We start from the raw sequence: 25000 nt of genomic DNA, 5'->3' as shown, positions 1-25000 counted from the left end.
AAACATGATGAGTTTATGTGTAAAGTAACATGTCTGATTTACAACAGTACCCTACCAACAATGTGAAAAATATCGTCGTTTTTAAAGCTTGAAAAGTATCAAATTCGGACAACTTCTTCCGTTTTAATTCTGAAGCACAAATGCGTCACTCCGTAAAGAAAAAAAACAAATGAAAAATTAATTTTCAAATATAGGATGGTACTTCTTTATGAGACAAAGGTTTGATTAAGGGTCCCGATGAGACACTTTATACAGTTTAAAATGCTAATATGATCGTGTATGGATTAAAAGAGTAGCTTTGTATATGTTAAAGATGCCCCTAGGGTATACCTGGTATACTGGTAAACCTCGTGCTTGAACACTGTGCATCTTTATATATGCATAATTCAGGGGCCTTTTTCAGGGGGGAGAAGGAAGCTTAAATAAGAATATTGTTAGGATTCCGAAAAAATAATATTATCTTTAATGAATGGATGAATGAAAGGACGAACGAATGAATAAATGAATGCTTTAATTTGTATAGGATGAAAATAACCCCGCTAACGGTCTAGCTACCACCACTAGTCAAGAACAAGAACAAGATCAAGATCAAGCTAAACAGCGAAGTAACCAAGTAAGCGGATTTACAGAAAGTTTCGAAAATCATAAGAAATTGTTTGGGTCTTAACATTCATATGCTTTTCAATTTGCAGTATGCATGCCGATATAAAAAGCACTTTTTTGGTATGTAACAATTTGCTTTGGATCGCGCTAATTTAAAATCTTATAAATGCAGGTCCATGTTAAAACTAGCTCTTTACAGAGGAATGTCATTAACTCTCAGAAAAAATAGAATCCATGGAAATATAAACCACTAAGCTACGCCCTCGGGTTTATCATGACTCCTCACGTAAATGTAAATGTGTAAAGCTTTTTTTAAAATTTCAGCTTAAAGTTTTAGGATTACTCTAAGGAGGCCTTAAAGGGTGTGTAGGAGTTACAGTGGTTAAGTTTAGAAGGTTCTTGTATTTCTTCAGGGGTTCTAGCCCCGATGGCGATCTTGTCTCTCCAATATGGGGGGGGGGGGCGTTGCCAGATCCTTAATTTCCTTATCTTATCTTAAAGCATATAACACATGTGTGTTAATGATTAAAAAATGTTTTTTATTGTTTTATTAATGTCGCATCTCTCATAGTTTTGGTTTCCTGATTTTAGATTTCCATTTAAAAAAAATATTTATAAATGAAAATTAAAACTTAAAACATAAAGAAACTAAGAAGATGTAAAAAAGTGTTATTAACATTAGTAAACTTAATCAAAAAGTAGGCAACAATGGCGAGAAGTGTTTGCCTTACTTCACTGTGACGCGGAACTTAAGAGGAGGGGTGGTGGGGGGGAGTAAATTATCAATCCATTCATGCAATTTACGAAATAACTCAATTTTTTTTGTATCATTTGTGACACTTGTTTTTGTTAGTTGAACTGAGAATGTAGTTTTGTGGAGAAATTTTTTAGGATTCATTTGAGACATATATAACGTTTTAATGATGTATAATAACTGAGTTTGAGGGCAAAGTTGACGTTCTAAATCATCCATTTGGGTGGTCAGGTTTTGAGAATCAATTTTTTTAAAATTATCAAATAACGACGAGATGAAAAACTGAAAAAGTTGACAGTTCACTAATTAGATCCTCAGGAACATATTTATCATTAGAAATCAATGTTAGGATCAATTATTTCGTTTTCATCAGTAAATTGAATTTCTTATTCTTCACGTATTTGTTCGTAGATTTCTACAAATGTCATCTTTTTAATAAGTTTTTTTGAAAATCTACAGAAAATGTGTGTGGACGATGAGAGATTACATAAACTGATAACTGTATAAGATTACTTATTTTCTATGATAAGAGTTAAATTTTATTTGCTCAACCTGTTCCTAAAAGACTAATTAGTTTACAGTAGATTTTTTTTTTACATTTTTGATACATTCTCAGTTCAACTACCATACAATGCCGGACATTCCCTTTTAACCTCACTTTATTCTGTATTTAGTTCTTTAGGTTGGCATGTAGGTTGTCCTTGACAGGCTGATTCGATTTGATTTCATTTGATTTCATTTCATTTCATTTCATTTCATTTCATTTCATTTCATTTCATTTCATTTCATTTCATTTGATTATTGTCATGATGCTCAAAAGGCTGCATATATATCACATCAATGTGCAGAAAATATTAAAGTCAATATTTAAGAATATCTACTAATCTAGTACATCAAAATTGGTTGATTGGTTTATTGGAAATCATTCCTGTTATCTTTTCCCTTATTCTGCAGCTGATCAGTTTATGTTTTATTATAAACACATAACTTTCATTATCAGTTGTTTACCTCGATATATTAGTCATATTTTCACTCTTACTGTATCATTGCACTTTGTACAGTGTATACTGTACTCTGAATACTATACCGCAAATTGTAAAGCTTGTGTCACGTGATTAAGCGCTTTGAGATCTTAGGCTCGACTTAAGGAGTTAGGCCCAATGAAAAAACCTACCTTGGTTGTTTTCAAAGGAGAAAAAGGCTCAATGTTGAGTCTTATTCTCATCAAAACCCGGAATGCGCCAATTCCAACCATGAAAATCCGCCAAATTCAAAATTAAACCGGTTTAAGGAACACTACTCTGTGGAAAAGTAGATGCAACTTAAATCTGAGAGCTGAAGTCGTAAATAAGGCCCAACAACAGCCTAACCTGAGTCGTATTTTTTGAATTTTTTTTAATCGCCGGCAGTAATTTCGTACCTAATTAAACTACTTTTTGCTGTTTGCTAATTCTGATCTCTGGATCTCCATAGAGTTTCTGTATGCTACACACTTGATGCTACACACTTGATGCTACACATTGATGCTACACACTTGATGCTACACACTTGATGCTACACACTTTCAATGGAGAAACTCGCAGAGATAAAAACTTTTCAAGTCTGAAAAACGACGGATCCTCCACATTCCAGAATAGGGATAAATTGCTAAAATCATAATTAAGACCAAGCGCGAGTAAACGGCGGGATTAACTATGAGTACCCTGGGCAGCATTGTGTTCTCAAGCTAGTGAATTATAAAACATTCATTTGTAGGATGAAGATGAGTACTTAGGACAAAGCTGCCACACCCTACACTCTGAATGTTCTACTGCTCCGCCCCCTCCCTCCCTAGGAGCGCCAGGTCCTGGGGATGGAACCAGTAGCAGTGAATATTCGTCCAAGAGTAAACCATCCAGTACAGATCAGCTCATATCTCAGGTAGATAATGAGGATCAGACACCACCAGCACACACAATCATATTTAAATATACCAGCTCAATTGCCCGGCGTTGCCCGTGGAATTTCAGAAACACTTGAAAAAAAATAGATTTTTGGAAAAAAAATTCTATTTTGAAAATTAAACTAACTTTTTTAGCCTTTCCCTAAAAAATTCGGCCAATTCGGTTTGGCCAGGAATAGCTAACAATATATACATACAAATATATAGATGCGAAGAGCTTTATTATTATATTATATTAAAATTAGGCTCAAAGTTAAATATTGTGTCGATATAAATAAAAATGTGAAATCCTCCAATGAAATCTGTAAAATATGCCCCCTTTTTATCATGTAAAAATATAAATGATAACATATAAAGAAAAATTTCAAAGCTCAAATTATTATTTGAAAATGGGCCGCAACCATCGAGAGATCTAAAAATTACAGAAAATTATTTTTTTACAAATTTTTCCTTTGGAAAAGACGAAAAAGCGCATGTAACCCTAATTGAAAGTGACCCTTCAGATGGCAATGACTGATTCACAACGGTACCCTTGAAACTTTGATCTTATAAAAAATTGGAAATATGTTGTGTTGATTTCTGATAATTTTCATATGTTTTCCTGCAGATGAAAGGCGCAAGTCACTTTTGTAGAGAACCACTGTTAAAAATATCAGTTTTACAAATTATCAATATTGAATTATATTTCATACTCGATTTGACAAACCTTTGGAGGGTTCTGTTGTAAATCTGGTATTGTCATCTTTGCTAAAATTTCAATAGATATAATTATGCTTACATGCCATCCAGTGCTTAGGATCCTGATCCAGGTCATGAATATTTCTTCAAGATTTACGGAATGTTTTCTAACAAAGCAGAATTTTCAAATTATTTTTCTTCTTTTTCCGCTTCATGTTTCATGCTAAACTTAATGAACCATTCAAAGATCAGGAAATTTTTATAATCTCTCTTTTTTGCAAAAGTTTAGATTTGGTTTTTCTTCAGTTTTTGGTTGATATCTTGCTCCTTGGATCAGGATCCGAGGATCCGCATACTTTTGGGAATCCGGATCCAGATCGAGGAAGCTTAAGTCTTGCGGATCCAATAGACCCGGATAAGGATTCGGATCCGGATTCCGGATCCTAACCTCTGATGATGCAAACATTGTTCTGCTTTGGCCGTTTTTTAAATTATATCTTTGTTCAGTTAAGTGAAGGATTCAGTCCTGAGTTATCCACGAGTAGTCTTATAACCTGCTCTGAGCACTATAATGGGAACAGTTTACTAGACAACTTCTCCCCCCAGGTATACTATACAGGGTGTCCCACTAAACAAGACAGTTTACTAGACAACTTCTCCCCCTGGGTATACTATACAGGGTGTCCCACTAAACATGACAGTTTACTGGACAACTTCTCCCCCCAAGTATACTATGCAGGGTGTCCCACTAAACATGACAGTTTACTAGACAACTTCTCCCCCCAGGTATACTATACAGGGTGTCCCACTAAACAAGACAGTTTACTAGACAACTTCTCCCACTAGGTATACTATACAGGTTGTCCGAGCAAACATGACAGATGAGAGACGATGTAAAGATCATCTTTGATGATTATAATAGTTCGCTGCATCCAGTAACGAATTTCATTTTCATTTTCCAAGAAAAAGAGGTAGTTCAACTTGCTCTACGCGGTTCAACCACTTCTTCTTGAATTTATTTAAACTGTTCGATCTTTTATAAATGCAAACCTTGCATTCATAATGTTCTGTTTAGACACCTAACAGTCCAGAAACCTTGTATTTATATTGTTCTGTTTAGTCACCCAACAGTCCTGAAACCCCGGAATGGTCTCTTATTGCCAATGGAGATTCATTTCATAAGGTAGGACATATTTAATTAATTGGTTCAATTATTGTTATATATATATTATATAATAATTAAAATGATTTATATATATATAAAGGATATAAAGAGAGGACGAGGGGACAGCCTGGATACCTCTAGCATATCCAACCAGGACAATAGAGTTATCATCACTATAGGACAGAATGAGGTATAAATTATAGGACTTTAAACGTATTTTCAATTAATTCTGCTTTTCAGTGCTTAGGATCCGGATCCGTTGGATCTGCAAGATGTTGGCTTCTTGGTTCCGGATCCCCAAAAATATGCGGATCCGAATCCAAGAAGCTAATAGCAACCAAATACTGCAAAAAAAAAATTTACTCTAAACTATTGAAAAAAGGGAGATTTTAAAAATTTCCTGATTTCTGAATGGTTCATCAAGTTTTATTTAAGTGAAAAAAATAAGACAAAATTTGAAAATACTGCTTTCTTAAGAAATTCAGTAAATTTTAGAGAAATAACCTGGATCGTGATCTGGATCAATTTTTTTCCAGTGCAGATCCAGGATCCGGATCCGCTTCAAAATTAAATGGATCCTAAGCACTGCTTCTTTTATTCAGTGGCATGTCTGAGTCACATTGGTACCCATTTAAGCTGTATTGAGAATTACTGGGGGAAGATATTGTTGTTTTATGTCTCATTCAGTTAGAAAAAATGACGGTATCTTCCAAGTTATTGATCAGCTAAAGGGTCAAATTGATCATGCAAATTATTTCAGGGTTTCTTTGTGAATCGGAAAGGCCTTATACAGAAATAGATATGAAATGTATGCCGAAATCAATTTTAAGGAACAAAGCACTCCTTATCTTTGCGACCTAATGATGTTAACCTTTGACATTTCAAACTTGGACTATTTGATCTAGCAAAATTATTTAGTTAGAAATATTAAAGGTTGGAAAAGGCTGAAAGGATTAGAAAATTAAGATTTTTAGGGGATACACTATTTCCTTTAGGTTTAGTTTTCATAAAGAGAAGCACTTCAGTACAAAGCGCTTTATGATTTTATTAGCATACTTCAAAAAAGGAATTTATCAAGCAATGTTCGAGATTTGTTGATTGTTAATTTTGTTTCTAGGTTGCAACTGGTTTAAGTAGTCCTGGTACTAGTTCTGGTACTATGACACCCCCTCAACCCTCCCATACACCTCGAACCCAGGTATACAAGGGTTAAAGTAGTTCTGGTATTATATCATCTCCTCAACCCTCCCATACACCTAGAACCCAGGTATACAGGGGTTAAAGTAGTTCTGGTATTATATCATCTCCTCATCCCTCCCATACACCTAGAACCCAGGTATACAGGGGTTAAAGTAGTTCTGGTATTATATCATCTCCTCGACCTTAACATTAGCACACATAACTCCTTACTTGGTCAAGATATTAAAATTGATTTATATTTGTTCAATTTATATATTTCTTCCTTTTTTTTGGGGGGGGGGGTCAAAGTAGGGCAAACAATTTTTTCAGAAACTAGACAAATAAAAAAATCTTTTAACAATTCAGTTCCTAATCCAGGGATCTGGGCAATTTTTGTTAAGGACCAAGAGCCGGATTTCAAAGTTAAAAATGGCGTAATCGTTTTCTAAGCTCGCTTATTTTAAATGTTGTTAGGAGGCACGATCTCCGGTTGAGCAGTCTCCTCCTCCCCTCCAACCCCCGTCTCCTCTTAGTAGTGAAGAAGAGAGTGATCTAGATAGTCTTCATTCATATCATCCACCAGTCAGGTATATTCATTCATTCATTCATTCATCCTTTCATTCATTCATTCATTCATTCATTCATTCATTCATTCATTCATTCATTCATTCATTCATTCATTCATCCTTTCATTCACTCATCCATTCATCCTTTCATTAATGTTTTCATTAATGTTTTCATTTATAATTTGATATATTTGTTATCCAAAACAAATGATCTTACTCCGCTGCAAGGTCGTCTTTGACCAAGATCTTCTCCGGTGCCAAACCAAACATTTTACACCTCAGACAAATCACGTGCAGAGCTAGCGCTTCAAATTTAGTTAAATTTTTCCATCCATTCTTATGATTATCAATAATTCATTTATTTCTTAATTAATCAATTTATTCATTAATTCATACATTCATGTATCAATTAAGTTGTTCATTTATTCATCTATATTTTACATGCATTTATTCATTTCCTTCATTAGTTTTTCCTTAAAATCCTCAAAACATGCTATCCTTTCCATTTTTACATTTTCTATCATTCATGTGTAGAATTGTTGATATCCTGAGTACTATTATATCCATGTTTAGAACTGTTGATATCCCGAAAACTATTACATCTATGTTTAGAACTGTTGATATCCCGAGTGCTATTATATATCCATGTTTAGAACTGTTGATATCCCGAGTACTATTATATATATCCATGTTTAGAACTGTTGATATCCCGAGTACTATTATATATATATATCCATGTTTAGAATTGTTGATATTCTGAGTACTATTATTTCCATGTTTAGAACTGTTGATATCCCGAAAACTATTACATCCATGTTTAGAACTGTTGATATCCCAAGTGCTATTTTATCCATGTTTAGAACTGTTGATATCCCGAGTGCTATTATATATCCATGTTTAGAACTGTTGATATCCCGAGTGCTATTATATGTCCATGTTTAGAATTGTTGATATCCCGAGAGCTATTATATATCCATGTTTAGAACTGTTGATATCCCGAGTGCTATTATATATACATGTTTAGAACTGTTGATATCCCGAGTACTATTATATATCTATGTTTAGAACTGTTGATATCCCGAGTGCTTATCGTCTGGCGAAAAGATTATATAACTTGGAAGGATTCAGAAAAGGAAAAAGATTCTTTCATTTAATCTTATTTTGGGAGATTTATGTTCTCCGTTTCGTTTTACAATTAAACAAATATTTGTTCACAAAGGTGAATAGAGACTATTTGCTGCATAGCGGCAAACAATAGGTGTTTCTAAGCTTTTTCTGACTTTTTATCATGTTAAAGGGAGTATAGACGTAATTTCATACAGGTTGTCTTACGAAACATGACAGTTGGTTTTCAATGTCTTCTTCCATATAATTAGATATTAAAGACTTTTTGTAGTTTATTTTGTTTAAAAAACCTTTTACACGAAAATGTTTTACTTTGAAAACTATTTTACTGTAAGATGACTCCCATATAAAATTTTTTGTTATTCTCTTTTGTATCAAACACATTAACAAATTGTGGAAGAAGACATTTAAACCTTTCACAAAATGTCATGTTTCGTGGGACACCCTATATGATCCTCCATTTCCGATATATACAGGATTATTGATTTTATAAAGGTTTAAACTGTTGAGAATTGTGCATGCCCCCTTTTAGGACTGTATAAGCATAATTTTAAGATGGCAATACCCGGTGCTTTTCCTGAGCAAGTATAAATTAGATTTTAATGTTTACAATTTTGAAAACTGATTATTTTCAATCGTGGTTTCAAATGTGACTTGCGCATTTCTGCTGCAGGAAAACCCGGAAAACTATAAATATCTTTTACATTATTGATCACATAAAGGTTACAAGGGGACCAGAGTTGTGAATCGGGCATTGTCATCCTTGAAATTACGCTTACAGTCCCTTAAAGGGTTTGGAGAAATGATATAGTCAAGTACTTTTTATACAAGAAAACCTCCTGATCCCATGCCGTAATTAATTATAAAAGTATCTTGATTGTGAAGGAGATGTATCCCGGCACTTGAGTAAAAATAATGATTTCAGTAAAGCTGTCGCAGATGAATATTGCAAGGTAAATTTGACCTTTAGACAATTAGAGTACATTTCAAACCCGTATTCTGTTCTAGTCCTTTAGACAATTAGAGTACATTTCAAACCCGTATTCTGTTCTAGTCCTTTAGACTATTAGAATACATTTCAAACCTGTATTCTGTTTTAGTCCTTTAGACAATTGGAGTACATTTCAAACCTGTATTCTGTTCTAGTCCTTTAGACAATTAAGAGTACATTTCAAACCTGTTTTCTGTTTTAGTCTTTTAGTCAATTAGAGTACATTTCAAACCCGTATTCTGTTCTAATCCTTTAGACAATTAGAGTACATTTCAAACCTGTTTTCTGTTCTAGTCCTTACCTGTATTCTGTTCTAGTCCTTTAGACAATTAGAGTACATTTCACACCTGTATTCTGTTCTAGTCCTTTAGACAATTAGAGTACATTTCAAACCCGTATTCTGTTCTAGTCCTTTGAATTTGCTGGTTTAAGCTTAGACGAGGCTTTGCGTACATTCCTCTCCAGGTTCAGCCTTATAGGAGAAACACAGGTATTAAAAATTGCATTGCATTGATTGATTGATTGATTGATTGATTGATTGATTGATTGAAGAAAACCAATTTTTTGCTTAAATAAATTTAGCTTATCTTAACAGCAATGGGGAAAATATCGTTGTTTTTCTACATATATATCTAGATGAAAAAATCTTGGAATTTTAGTTGTTCAAAGAATTGTAACTACTGAGGATCGTCATGTTAGACGTGAAACATTATGTTTAGTATAATTCTTTTTTTAATAAAAATGTGAAGTTAAGAACTGAAATATATATCTATATATATATATATAATACTAGGCTTTCAGCGGGCTTTGTGCCCATTTTCTATTTCAACTGTGAACGTGTTCTCATTGTAAACATTAAGAAGAAAAGAATTTCGCGGATTTTATGTAAAAAATAATAATTCGCGGATTTTCAAGATTTTAAAATTTTTTACAAAAATAAAAAACTTTTAAACCAAATTTTTACAAATTTTGATCATTCATAAACCTTCCCAGGGGGTCACGTGAGGTCTCACACAAATTTGGGCCCAATCGGTTCAACCTTTTTGACGTTTATTGGATACAAAGGGACATACATAACGTTTTAATGATGTATAATTACTGACTTTGAGCGCAAAGTCGACTTTCAAAATCATGAGTGCAGTGGTGCAGTGGTAACCAGAAAACTTGGGAATGAATGTATTAAATATTTGTTCCTACTTAAAACCATGTCGCAAAAGAATTTGGCTTTGTTTTAACTTATATATTTCTGAAAATATTTCTTGGGCACATTTAAGAACAATTACCTTCAAATTCTTGGCTAAAATTCATATTTCAAATCAACAATTTTTATCTGCATACATAATGAAGTTCCGACATTTTTCACAATGTTTTTATTCATCAAGTCACATCTAACAACCTGCTCCTTGATAAGGGAATTTGGTTCAAGCCTTAACATTTATTGAACACTTTTCTTGAATATTATTAAAAATATTATTATGTGATAATTATTTTTGAAATAACTAGGAACGAGAGAGAGTTCTTCTTCACTTCAGCAAGCGTTATTTAGAGTCAAACTTTAATCTTAGAGGACACTCTTTTCAATCCCATGTAAGTATTTTTCTGTTTTTCAAATATTTATTTTTTAAACGTCTTATTCATTCAACAAAATAATACAGAAGTAATTCAATATATTCCCTTTATTTGATATTTTCAAAAAATACTTGGATTATCCTGCGGCCCCCCCCACGCCTAATTTCACGTACTCGGTACTTCATCGAAGAAAATAAACGTAAAAAAACGCAACTTATCTAGTGCATCAAGCCTTCATGTATTTATATATGATGTGTACACACTACATACAGGGTTACCCACAATAGATAAGACTGTGAAGACGACCCAAAACAATTTGAAGATTGATTTTCGGTTTCTGCATTCAATTGAGTTGTTGGTTTACTAAATTATTAAGCACAGAAATAAGCCAGTTTTGGCCTTCAAGGAATCCAGAAGTTAAAAAACGGACTTCACAAACTTCATATATTCGGCACTGAAGTCTCATTCGTGTGTAACCCTGTACACTAGTCTGTAAAGTGTTAATATCTAGTATAATGTACAATGTACATACACAAACTGTACATATGATGTATCTGTACATACAGTACGCTAACCTGTGCATACCTAGGATGCTGTACATACACTGACCTGTGCTATAATGCTGTTGAACACGGATCTACATAACACAAATCTACAATTAAGAAAAATGTCCCCAAAGGTAAAACTATTTAATACACTATCAAGAGACTGAACTAGAACAGATGATGCAGCTCCCTGTTTCAGTTTCTGTATTTATTTCTTTTAAGTTTTGTTATTCTTTGCTTGTTTTTCCAGGTTTTGTTAACTGTGAGTATATAAATATATATCGGAAAAAAAAAATTATCTGCGAGAGTGAAATCCTTGTTTATCAATAAGGACAAATTATATGAAATTATTTAATTTTTGCATTTAATATCTTTTATTTGTATTAAATTCTGGCTTAAAGTAAAGTTATCAATACTCAGATAGGTTTAAAAAATTTGATCAGTGACCTATGATTGAGGTAAAAATCTACGTCAAAGCGGTCTCTTTAACGTTAAGATTACTTAATTTGTTAAAATACTAGGAGAAGTTTTTGAAATCTTAATTGTTTCAACCAGGTTTTAGAGAAGAAGAAAAACTATTTAAGTAGGAAGGGTAAAAAATCACTGAAAGATCTGATAGGTATACAGTGAAACCCTTAATAACGAATACATCGAAAGAATTCATCAAATGCCTTAATCTTCACTTTCTGATGATGGAATGTTGCAGATATTAAGTTTTTTAATTGAATGATTATATGGAACTCTTTAAAACTGTTCCCGCATATTCATGGCTATTTATTTATTTTCGCAAATACTAAAATTTACGTAATATAGTATAAAACTAATCGAAAAATTGTCAAGACGACATTTGATAAATTCTTCCGATGTATTCGTTATTAAGGGTTTCACTGTATAAAAAATGAGATCAAAGCCCCTGAGCAGTGAACACTGTCCGTTTTATTTTGTTAAATTTTAAAAATGTTAAATTTTACTAGGCCCCAAATTATTTTTTGGACTTTTTTATTTTGAGATTTTTACTATTTTTGCGTTCTTCATTTTATCGTTTCTAGGTGGATCTTTTGACACCATTTTTAACAAAAATTTGCAAAATTCCTTCTTGCTGTCATTCGTGATTTTTTTAACTTTAATTCTAACAAAAACTCGGGTTTTGCTTGAGAAATTTACCTATATGTACTTAATACCCTTTGTACTTATTAACCTTTGTACTTAATACCCTTTGTACTTATTAGCCTTTGTACTTATTAACCTTTGTACTTATTAACCTTTGTACTTATTAACCTTTGTACTTATTAACATTTGTACTTATTAACCTTTGCACTTATTAACCTTTGTACAGGAGTTTGTAGAGAACTTAGCTGATCTCAACGACGGACATAATTTCCCTCCTGATCTTCTCTTCAATATATATACATCAATTAAACGGGAACCTATACAGTGGGTTCAGGTTAGTACAGAGATATCTCTTCTCTCCCCCTGTAGCTTTATAGGCAGAGTAGGTTTCTACCTGATTTCATATCTATGTATGTATATATTCATCAATTAAACGGGAACCTATACAGTGGGTTCAGGTTAGTACAGATCCCCCTGTAGCTTTATAGGCAGAGTAGGTTTCTACCTGATTTCATATCTATGTATGTATATATTCATCAATTAAACGGGAACCTATACAGTGGGTTCAGGTTAGTACAGAGATTTCTCTTCTCTGTAGCTTTATAGGCAGAGTAGGTTTCTACCTGATCTCATATCTATGTATGTATATATTCATTAATTAAACATGAACCTATACAGTGGGTTCAGGTTAGTACAGAGATTTTTCTTCTCTGTAGTTTTTTAGCAGAGTAGGTTTAAACCTGATCTCATATCTATGTATAAATTATCTTTGGATCCAATAACTATCAAATTTATTGGGGGTTTCCTTAGAATTAATGAAAGAAGTTTCAGCTAAAATGTTAAATGTTTAGGAGGAGGATGAAGATGAAGAAGATATTTATGAACCTGAACCTGAACGTCCTGAATCCTCGGACAGGTCCCGCCCTCTGGACCGGCCACGCCCCTCACCTGTACTCCTGGCCAACTCTGTAAACCTGGGCGGGCAGCAGGTGGGCGGAGTCAATCCCTTCCTCAACCTGCCAGACGAGGACAGTGTTGACTACAAGAGAGGTTTTGTCATCAGGTAAAGATTCTAGAATAGGAAGACGACATTAAAGCAATACTGAACGGCATTTGATGTTACAAAGTATAAAGCTTTGCTTGCTAGTTTTTTAATCATGCTCCGTTAACGGTTTTGTTTGTGTTTAGGAAGTGTTGTGTTAATGCTAATGGTTTTGTTTGTGTTTAGGAAGTGTTTTGTTGATGTTAACGGTTTTGTTTGTGTTTAGGAAGTGTTGTGTTGATGTTAACGGTTTTGTTTGTGTTTAGGAAGTGTTGTGTTGATGCTAACGGTTGTGTTTGTGTTTAGGAAGTGTTGTGTTGATGCTAATGGTTTTGTTTGTGTTTAGGAAGTGTTGTGTTGATGCTAACGGTTTTGTTTGTGTTTAGGAAGTGTTGTGATGATGCTAACGGTTGTGTTTGTGTTTAGGAAGTGTTGTGTTGATGCTAACGGTTTTGTTTGTGTTTAGGAAGTGTTGTGTTGATGCTAACGGTTTTGTTTGGGTTTAGGAAGTGTTGTGTTGATGCTAACAGTTTTGTTTGTGTTTAGGAAGTGTTGTGTTGATGCTTACGGTTGTGTTTGTGTTTAGGAAGTGTTGTGTTGATGCTAACAGTTTTGTTTGTGTTTAGGAAGTGTTGTGTTGATGCTAACAGTTTTGTTTGTGTTTAGGAAGTGTTGTGTTGATGCTAACGGGTTTGTTTGTGTTAAGGAAGTGTTGTGTTAATGCTAACGGATGTTTTTGTGTTTAGGAAGTGTTGTGTTGATGCTAACGGGAAGAAAACTAAGCTAGGAAAACGAGGATGGAAAATGTTCTATTTAACTCTCAGAGATCTTGTTCTTTTCTGTTTCAAGGTAAACATATTGTTGATTCAGCTGTTTTCTGAAATCAACTGTAATTTGAATTCAGCTGACTCAGCTGTTTCCTGAATTCAGTTGATTTCCGGGACTACATCATTTCCGGTTTTAACCAGCACCAAAGCAGTTTTATATACTCTAAAAATTCGGTGATGGTGATGGACCAAAGCTACGAGAGTAAAAAAAGTATATGTTAGTTCCACATTTATTAAAAATATATTTTGGTCTGGGTTGACCCTCGTCAGTTCTAACGATATAATAACCATCAAAATCGATAAAAAAAAATTTTAAAACTTAAAAACCACATGAAAATAAACAAACCCAAAAGATTATTTTAAAAAATTGGCCAATTCTCTCCAACCCTTGGAGATCGATACGACGGTCAAAAGCGAGAATATGTTTTCTAGTTCTTCTTAGAATTCTTTTTATTAATGACCGTGCTAAAATTTCCAACAATATTAAAAGATGTCGTCCTTAATTCAATTCGAATAATTATCGGATAAGTATCTCCTTGTTTTATGAAAACTTGGTGAACATATGTTCATCCTTAATTTCTTAATTCTTTTAAATAATGTTGTAATCATAGATAAAGATAGATTGCGCATAAGATGACATTTTTCATCTTAAAAGATATAAATGTACAGAGATGTTTTAAAGATATTCCTATTATATAGATTAACTAGGTCGGTTGTGAACATTGGCTGCTCTTATGTCATTGAGTACTTGTGGTTTACATGAGTTCTGTAGAGAGAAATTTAAGTTAGTTTAGTCGTTATCATGTCCTTCTTCAGTTCTCGTCAATATGATATATTGCTCAGTGAAATATTGTTGTTCAAATCGTTCCATAAAATTCACTCCTGAGTGGTTTAATAATTATGAAATCCATTAAAACACCAAACCATCCCGCTTATCATTGAAAGTACACTTTGACCCCTAGAAGTATGAGTTCGCGGACTGTACAATTCTTGGTGATTTTGTGTACATAAGCTATCTATGTTTATTTATTTATCTATGGTCGTAATCAACACAGACTGTATCTTAACTATGTCATATTACACGAAAAACGACGACCCACAGTATTTCTAAAAATGTCGTCATTATCATAACTTGAGAAATCTTTCAAGCGTGTCTTTTATTTGTATATAAATAAAGACACGGTTAATTTTATAATTGTAAGTTTATGTTCTATGTTTATCACGACCTGGGTACTGATAAGTACACCACCTTAAATTCACAAACATAAATTCCATACCTAAACTAATGGGATACATACAATATATATTTTGTAATAAAAATTCTATTTTGTAAAACCCTTCAGAAAACATAAAAAAGTTAGTTTTATAGACGTCTTTATTCAGCTGTTTTCTGAAATCAACTGTAATTTGAATTCACCTGATTCAGCTGTTTCCTGAATTCAGTTGATTCAACCGTTATCTGGATCCAGCTGATTTAACTGTTTCCTGAGTTAATTAAATTCAACTGTTTTCTGAATTCGTCTGATTTAAAGCTGTTTCTTGGATTTAACTGATACAGCTGATATCAACATTTACAAAGTTAATATTTAAATTTTAGGATGAACAATCTGCTGGAAGTTATGGAGCCTTTGATAATCCTAACATTGCAATCCGTATTCATCATGCCATTGCTTATAGAGCTACAGATTACAGGTTGGTTGGTTGGTTGGTTGGTTGGTTGGTTGGTTGGTTGGTTGGTTGGTTGGTTGGTTGGTTGGTTGGTTGGTTGGTTGGTTGGTTGGTGTTCATTTGTTCATTTGTTCATTTGTTCATTTGTTCATTTGTTCATTTGTTCATTTGTTCATTTGTTCATTTGTTCATTTGTTCATTTGTTCATTCTTTACTTAACATTAATCAATATAAAATATATCTAAAAGTTCTCCTTAAATCTATTTAATTGAAATGTTTTGTTATCATTATTAAAATTAGGTGGAAAGAATAATCAAAACAGCCAAGAGCTATTTTCCACCTAATTCCTTTATACTTGTTAAAATACTTATCAATTTGTAATTGTAAACTCGTTCTGTACACAGATACATGTATTTTAGCAATAAGCTTTATCTATTTATCTATCTAATGTTGTATTAGCTTACTATTTATTTCTATTTGTTCAGGAACTATTTGCTTGGTTGGAAACTATTAATACTGTTGTTGCCAGGTATTATATTCATTCAATTCACAATTTTTTAGAAAGAAATTATCTCAAAAACTTTAATAAAATAATGAAATGTTTGGTAAAACAAAGTTTTTCCAAATTATTCTTTGAAAAAATGAACCAAATATTTCTCTTTTATGGTAATGTCACCATATTACAAACTTGAGATATATGTTTTCAAGAAGAAAATATAAATTCTCAGATTTTTTTTCACCTTCAATTGTAATATTCTTTCAGCATTTTTAAATTCATTCTTTATATTTTTAATCCTTAAAAATATTTCTAGATAATATTTTACATACATATACATGTAGATCTTAGTCATAGTGGTGAGGGAATATAGTATTTATCCCATGATTAGATTTTTTTTAAATAGTTTTTTAGAATTATTTGAAAATATATGTTTGTAGGTTTAGTTCTCCTCCTCTCCCTGCTCCAGTCTCCAGTTCAGCAAAGGTTAGAATTTCTTATTTTTTGAAGATTTTTAACAAGTTTTTATTTTTTCTAATGAGATTTTAATTCCCTTGAAATCTTAATTTAGATTCGCATATTTGAAGAAAAAAAATATGTATATTATTTTTTAATGATTTTGGTTAGATGATAAAGTTTTCATATTGTTTTAATAATTTCCTCTCTTTATTCATTTAGTTATCATATATTAGACTTGTATTTATACATTGTATTTTATACAAAGTAATAACAGGGAAGAAAAAATTTGATAACATTTAAATATGTTACTTTGTACTAAATTTTGATTAACAAGAGATACTTTTTTTTTAGTTCCAGCGTCCCCTGTTCCCTTCTTCATGTTCTCGATTATCACTAGCTGATCAGCTGACTTCTCACCGCCAGCAGCTGGATCAGCTGGAACAACAGCTGATCCTCAGTAGCTCCAATCCACCATCTGGCGGTAAAAAGTTTCAAGACAATGAAAAGCTTGAGTTCTTACAAAGTGAGAAGGACAGATTCCAAGTTTATATTCGTTGTTTGGAAACTCTGAAGAGCAAACATGAATCCCAGCTTCTCTCCAGTCCTATGAGACTGATGGCGCAGTAGACCTGGCATCAGATTGTCTCGCAGTGAATTGACAGCTGATTCAATTTGTTGGTAGCTGATATAATTTTCACAGTTGATTTAATTAGGCTTACTGCTGATGAAGTTTAATTGACAGCTGATTTATTTTATTTGTCAGCTGTAAATATCTAATTGACCAACTTTTGTGATGGTGTCAGCTGACTAATCAATGCAGTCATCCCCAATTGTCCCCTTGTCTCATTGTCCCCTTGTCCTCTTCAGCCTGATCGACCCATTTTAGGACAATGGGACTCAAAACAGTGATATTTCTTACTTCCAAAGTAGATTGTGGCCAAATTCAGGTTTTCAAGGTGCAGATTGCAGAATTTCATATTTAGACATTAATCATTTTATAGAGACTGTTATTGTAATTTCAAGTGACCCACCATTTAAAGAGGACTATGTATGATTCACAACGGTACGGTACTTAGTGGAATAAAAAATTGTTTACTTATGGCAATTTTCTGCGTTGTTAATGTTATTTGCAAAATGCTTATCTAAAGAACCTACATTTGAACATGAGCAATTTTCAAAGAGGAATACATGTATTTTTATTTTACTCTGAATCAGAGGAAAGCTTCAATGGGTACAGTTTATAATTGGACATGCCGCACTGTAGATGAATGGTCACTCAAGTTAACAAGTACAATCTCTCTAGCTCTCTCTCTATATACATATATATAAATATTAATAATAATTTAACGAGATATCACAATACTACGGTTTAGATATTCAAACATAAAAACTAAACAAATTTGTATTTTTTTAATGTTGTTTTGATCACAGTTGCTGTCATAATAGGAAAAAAAAACAATCTCCATCTTTTTATTCTAATTTAATAATTGCAAAAAAATAATTTAAAGCAACTATTAATTCTAGGTTTATAGCTGACCAAATTTTTGCATTTTCTGAATTGCTTTAATGCCAAAAAAACTCAATGCATTTTAAAAATTGAATTTAATAAGCTTCTTGAATTGGACAATCATGGCCTAATTATTATTATTTCTAATGTGATTTATTTTTTAGTTACTTGATAATTGCGCATTAAACTATAAATCGTAGTATTTACATTGTACAAGTATGATTTTGTTTTCAAGTACTTCAGCTTACAGGATGGAGTACAATAACATTTATGTACCATGCATATTTTTCTCGATATGTTCAAACAAATAAGTTTTTAACATTTCCCACTGCAGTCAATTTCAGATTGTCACTCAGAAAAATACACAAATTTTTTATAAAAACTTACCTTTAATGAAAAAATTCTAACATTTATTTTAATGAATTGAAAAGAGAAATGATTTTTTAAAACGCACTATTTTTAGGCAGAAATTAAAAAAATTCAAATTGTAAACAATAAGTATGATTTAAGAAATGTAGGGTAACCCACAAATGATGAGACTTCAGTAAATTACCTGATATTGTAGAAATCACAAACTAAGAATCCCCAAGGGATGGAAGGATAAAATAGAATCCAGGAGTCAGTCGGACAGGAGCCAGGAACAAGAGAAGATTTTCAAGCTTACTCTCAACATATTTACTTAATCTGTAATATATTATATCCTAAAGTATCAGTAAATATATAATCTTGCAGTGGTGACCCCGAAGGAAGAAAAATGGTTGTAACAAATGTTGTTTCCTTGAAATTGCCGCAGTTTTGAGCCGACTGGGCCAAGATATGGTTTGCACAGGCTAAATCCCAGTTTGTAATCAGGAATGTTACTGTAGAGATCACTTAATATCATCACCTTCTAGCAGCTCTTCAGAAGGATGTAGCTATTACTCTGACAGATGTCTTTGAACATGTTCCTGATGAAAATTCATACACTGCTCTGAAACTCCCGTCATTTGATGAAATATACCCATACTGATCTTCAGAAGGCTGAGATGAAATGCTCTCTGCCTGATATTGGAGATCGAAAACCATCTGATCTTATGGATTTAATGTTGGATCTGTGTCCTATTGGACTTCTCTTTAAAATTCAATGATGTTGATGGACCAAACCTCTGTAGAATGAAAAACTCCACATACCAGTCTTCTAGCAACACATCAGTTTCAGACTCAGTGGCTTTCACAGAAAAATTAAGGTGTAACATAGCAGAACCTTTCAGATTTTAAAGACATTATCATTCCTGTTGTGTTTTTCAACTGTTGGACCTGTGGACAAGGATCCTCATAGGCAAGGGTGTGAAGATGTCCTCAATATCAACGGGGTGGGAACCTTTTTCAACATCCATGCGGAAAACTGTGGGACAGCCATTTTGAAGTGTAAAAATTACACGTTTACATAAAAAATATGATTATTTTATTTATTCATGAAACAGTAACATTTTATACTTTTAGGATCAAAACTGATGCAAGATAATCTTGGAGATGAATTTTTGTCGGATCCTCATGAAAATAAGAAGAAACCGATGCAAGAGAAGAATCAAGACGAGTAAGAAGTTGATGATAATGAAAGTAACAGTAAAGATAAAGAACCGGAAAAGGAGAAACCGACGGAAGATAAAACTTGCAGAGAAGAATCGAGACGAGGAAGAAGTTGACGAAAGTCACATTGAACAAAACTGTCTTCGGAATCGAGACGAGGAAGAAGAAGAAGTTTCTAACTTGAGTCCTGACAATAGGGGGTACTCCTCTTTTTTTTATATTAATACACGTGGACACCTGATCAACTGTCTTCTTTAACCATTTTGTTTCCACCCACTCAAACTCTACCAACTCCACATACTAGTCTTCTTGCAACACATCAGTTTCAGACTCAGTGGCTCTCACAGAAAATTCAAGGTGTAACAAGCTTTCAGATTTTAAAGACTCTTATCATTCCTGTTGTGTTTTTCAACTGTTGGACCTGAATGATTATGAACTATGGTTGGAAGGTCTGTTCTTGATGAAGCATTATATAAACAAGTACTCTGGATTATCCGAAAGCATGTAGCATGTACCTTCAGGAGAAAAGCCCATGTTACGGTATCCAATGGTGTTGTAGAATGTATCTGTTAAAATTTTCTTTCCATCAGAATCAATGAAGAGGGATGAGGAGTCTTTATCATGACACAATTTTATTGGCATCCATCCAGGATGCATTTAGCTTCCAAAAGTAGATTAAGGCTTTCAGCATATCAGCTGTAACAGTGAGATAGATTGTTTCTCCTGTTTTTCCTCCTTTGCTTTACTTTATCCTTCAATCTCCAAACTACCTATGCTATTTCTGTTTTGCCAAGAACTGGAGAGAAGAATAAGGAGACGTCTCAAACACCTCTCTTCAAAATACCAGGTATTTCTGCTTTGCCAAGCACTGGAGAGGAGAACAGGGAAAGGTCTCAAACTTCTGCAACAGATATTTCTGTATCTCCTAAGCAACAGGAGCTGCCAAAGAAGAGTATTAGAAAGAATAATAAGGAGAAGAAGAAATCTCAGATGGTCCCTGGTATCCTGAGCAAAACAACAGGAGGTGCTAAGTCCTGGAAGCCTGTGGATAATCTTATTTTGGGGGGATAGATAAATTTCTTTACAGTTTAGTAATCGCCATTTTGAATTGAGTTTCCAATAAGCTTTAGTAGGAGCAGATTTCCTCAAAGCTTTCAATCTACTTTTGGACGTAGTTGGAGCACAAATATTGGATTTATCTTCATTTCAGTTTATTTTAATCTCACCGCTAGCAAACCAATCTCCTATTTATACTGCCTTTATAAATAATCCAACTCAGTACAGAGCTATCCTGGCAGAGTTTCCTGGTGTTACTGCAGATAGACCTAAACCAAACTCCAAACCTGCTCATGGTGTTTATCATCATATTCAAACAACTGGACTGCCGGTGTATGCTGAAGTCTGCTGATTGGATCAAACTAGTAGTAGCAAAGGCAAGAATTCGACAGCATGGTAGCAGTACACTTTTTTATTTCTAGTTTGTCCGTAAAATGTATTTTCAAGACTGAAGACCAAATCAACCCCTCGGATTTCAGTGTTCAAAGAGTTTTAGGTCGCCATTAAAATCTCATTATTTATGGGTTACCCTGTATACAGACTTGCTTTCTGTTTTTTTTCTGAAAGTTTGATTTAATGTCTACAGTAAATCTGAGAAACTTTTTGAAATTTATAAAATCATAATTTAAACATTTACTTATCTGTACGTACAAAAACTTATTTTTTTTTGGTTTAAAATTGTTATTGATATCAGTGATTTGTACTTAAAATATGATATTTCAAATTGTGATTCGTATCCAAATGTGGACAAATTATTAAATGTTTTAAGGGACTGTTGCTGATATTTTATTTGACCCTAAATTTCAAGATGTCTAAACCCTATTCAAAACGTTGCCTTTGAACTTATATCTGATAATTAATGTGGAAGATATTGTTGTTATTGTGTCACTCCAACAGAGAAACAGAAATTGAAATAATAAACTTCGATAAGAGTGAATAGGGTACCATTGTGTGTCGGACATGTCCGTCTAGCAAAGAAGGGTCACTTGAAATTATGTTAACATTCTTTTAAAGTTTACCTTCTATTGAACTGCATCATTGTACAATTTATGTAATGGCTGAAATTGTACAATGTACATGTATACGACTATTCACAATTCAAATTTTTTAAAAACAAATCAGTCTTGATATGTCCAATTTCTCTATGAATACATGTGTTTATGTTATATTATATCTTAATACCAGCTGAAAACTTCGAATTACATAATAAAAAACTACTATTTTCTTTCTTATTATTAATGTAATTAGAAAAAATATACTGAAATAACCGGTTTTTAGGATACGTGGGATTTTACCTCCATCACAAAGGCTCAGAACAAGGAAAAAACGGCAAAACTCTGAAATCCTTATTTTTTGATGAATTTTGACATTTTTTGGCTCAGATTACTTTAAAACTTGGTGGAGAATGCAAAAAATTTAATTTGGTGCCAATTTCAATATAATTTTCATATTTTCATAATTTCTAATTTTTCGCGAACATTTTTTTTCGCAATTCGTTTGCTCGTGAAAAGTGCGAAAAATTTTGCATTTTCTATTTTGCGAAAATTTTCGCATTTTTCACGAGCAAATGAAATGCGAAAATGAAGCGAAAAAAATTTTCGCGAAGAATGAGAAATTTTCGCGAAACGATTTTTGCTTCTCGCTGCAATCCCTTGCAGGGATCAACATGAGAATGATGTTGTGCCCATGCTGATACCGATATTGGGGATATTGAGCAGGGATCAAAAAGATAATCATATTTTGATTTCACTACTTTCGGTTTGAAGCACTTTTTTGAAATACATGTATATTTCCAGTTTGAATAAGGAATGAATATTTTTCAATAATTTTTTTGTAAGTTATTGAAAATATCAAATAATCTGATATATTTAGATTTTAATTTTGTTTTCTATTTATTACACCAGGCGCTTTGAACTCTAATTTAATTTTTTAAATTTATTGGCAGAGTTGAAATTGTAACGTCAAAGTGTCCAACGGATTTATGCTGGAGAGACAATGAATGAATTGTGAATTGAGAGAACGGGGGGGGGGGGCCAAAAAATGTTTACTTTGACGGACCCAAAGCATGCACATTATCATTGTTATTGAAATTGTTAGAATTTTTTGTTTCTAGAGTGAATGAATGAAAGGATAAAGTGACAATGTATGTATGATTTAGTGGAAAGAGTGAATGGATGAAAGGATAAAGTGAAAATGTCTGAATGATTGAGCAGAAAGAGTGAATGAATGAAAGGATAAAGTGACAATGTTTGAATGATTGGGTGGAAAGAGTGAATTGATGAAAGGATAAAGTGACAGTGTTTAAATGATTAAGTGGAAAGAGTGAATGGATGAAAGGATAAAGTGACAATAAATAAATGATTGAGTGGAAAGAGTGAATTAATGAAAGGATAAAGTGACAATAAATAAATGATCGAGTGGAAAGAGTAAATGGATGATGGGATACAGAGTAACAATGAATGAATTAATGAATTATTAATTTAATGAATTAATGAATGATAAAACAATGAATGAAAGGATAGAGTGACAAAGGATGAATGATTGAATAGTAAAAAAAAATTTAGATGAATGATTAAGTTGACAAGCCTATGGCTGTTAATTTTATGCATTACCAGGCTTTTGACACATTATTTAAACCTTATTCTTTAAGACTTTATTTAATTTATTTTTGTCTATCTATCTATCTATAGTATTTATCTATCTATCTACTTGATAAGGTTAAATTATCCCGAAAGTGCGTGTATGATTTTGTTTTCCATATTATATTTTCATCAAAACAAATCCAGCATTATTTGATTTTTTAAATAGTTTAATTGCACATGTTGAGAAATTAGAAAGACCCACCAGTTTTATTGTATTTGAAAGATAATCACAATTTTATATATTGTCTTTGCTGAATAAATCCGTCACTATTACAGAGACTGTTCTTAGTGTCTTAAACGTTTCTTGCTTACAAGGAGCAATGGACTAATTATCAGAATTAAACAATTTTTGATTAAGAAAAACTTATGGGTTTTTCCACATTTTTTATCAGAAAGGCTTTAAAGTTACACGTCAAGATATGCTCATAAGAGTAAATATAATATGTTTACAATCATATCTCCTCATATTAAAGAGATATTGAGAAAACAAGCATGAAACCGAATAAATTTTCTTTTGTTATAAAACAAAATGTTTACCTTTTCCTTCTGCATAGTTCGCTGCAGTACATGTAAATTACTCCCAACAGTCTAATTATGGCGCATTTGATATTCAAAATACAATTTTTATCGTTAAAACTTTATGTGGGTCAGTTTTACTTTGATTTAAATCTTGCTTTTAAGATTTAAAATCAACCTTGAGAAAGGTTGAAACGAATTTGGAATGATACAACGTGAAAAGTTATGAAAATAAATCAAAAATCCGTGTAATTTTCCCGCCTTTTCGCGCGCCCACCCCGTACTATTCTCGAAGCTGTATATGGGCGGGAAAATATTACGGATGAGCCGAGAAACATCTATCAATATCTCATCATATAGCTCCGGGGATAAACATTATTCACACATAATTTTAATCAATACAGGGTATGCTATAATTAGTCCTGCAAAACAAACTGGACAAATTGTAGGCCTTATATTTAAGAAAATTGTTAGGTTCGGACCTTTTTGTATTTTGTTACTGCTGCATATATCCGTAGCTGTCACTTTTATAGAGAAACTGGAATACATTAAATTTCATACTAAAAAGCAAGGATTGGTATGAGACGTGTGTCCAATTTGTTTCTTTAGCTAGAAATCGTAAATTTATATGAAAATTGTAAATCCTCTGTGCATGTAAAGTTTTATTATTATTGAATGTATGAATGAATGAATTAATAAATGGAAACATAATGAATGAAAGGATAGAATGACAATGAATGAATGATTGAGTGGAAAAAGAGTGAATGGTTGAAGAGATAAAGTGGCAATGAATGAATGAATTAATAAACGGAAACATAATGAATGAAAGGATAGAGTGACAATGAATGAATGATTGAGTGGATTAAGAGCGAATTGATAAAAGGATAAAGTGACAGCGTTTGTATGATTGAGTGGATTAAGAGCGAATTGATGAAAGGATAAAGTGACAATGTTTGTATGATTGAGTGGAAAAAGTGAATGGATGAAAGGA

At 32.8% G+C, this 25000-nt stretch overlaps 2 protein-coding genes and 1 long non-coding RNA gene across 9 annotated transcripts in view; all 3 read left to right on the top strand.

Moving 5' to 3' along the window:
- The window catches only part of LOC111714267 (uncharacterized), an 11016-nt gene extending 7534 nt beyond the window's left edge, over positions 1-3482 (top strand). Inside the window, exons 9-11 of the mRNA XM_023489332.1 lie at positions 524-613; positions 3113-3277; positions 3435-3482. Of these exons, the coding sequence (XP_023345100.1) occupies positions 524-613; positions 3113-3277; positions 3435-3482 (303 nt within the window). The remainder of the gene's footprint in view (positions 1-523; positions 614-3112; positions 3278-3434) is intronic.
- Positions 3483-4137: 655 nt separating this feature from the next.
- LOC111714264 (PH and SEC7 domain-containing protein 1) lies at positions 4138-15788 on the top strand (the record flags this gene model as incomplete). The annotated part of the gene is given in 15 exon segments (XM_023489330.1): positions 4138-4152; positions 4485-4763; positions 5098-5160; positions 5243-5332; positions 6260-6340; positions 6796-6908; positions 7953-8020; positions 8898-8965; positions 9413-9493; positions 10507-10590; positions 11162-11251; positions 12454-12561; positions 13079-13290; positions 14016-14118; positions 15694-15788. Coding segments are annotated over 15 exon segments (1550 nt in total), but the record flags the coding sequence as incomplete, so codon positions are not given.
- A 429-nt stretch (positions 15789-16217) lies between these two features.
- On the top strand, positions 16218-22076 carry LOC111714266 (uncharacterized). 7 transcript variants are annotated; one of them, XR_002767925.1, is made up of 5 exons: positions 16219-16293; positions 16701-16746; positions 17071-17731; positions 18023-18086; positions 18391-19829. It is a non-coding gene; the product is annotated as an uncharacterized LOC111714266 (long non-coding RNA). The 7 variants fall into 7 exon arrangements; XR_002767924.1 differs by having other exon boundaries at positions 17071-17782; positions 18444-19829; XR_002767923.1 differs by having other exon boundaries at positions 17071-17782.
- Positions 22077-25000: the final 2924 nt, after the last annotated feature.

The sequence above is a fragment of the Eurytemora carolleeae genome, unplaced genomic scaffold, assembly GCF_000591075.1.
Source record: "Eurytemora carolleeae unplaced genomic scaffold, Eaff_2.0 scaffold409, whole genome shotgun sequence".
Taxonomy (NCBI): Eukaryota; Metazoa; Arthropoda; class Copepoda; order Calanoida; family Temoridae; genus Eurytemora; species Eurytemora carolleeae.
The sequence above is the reverse complement of the archived record's forward strand: the minus strand, read 5'-3'. Positions and strand labels throughout refer to the sequence as shown.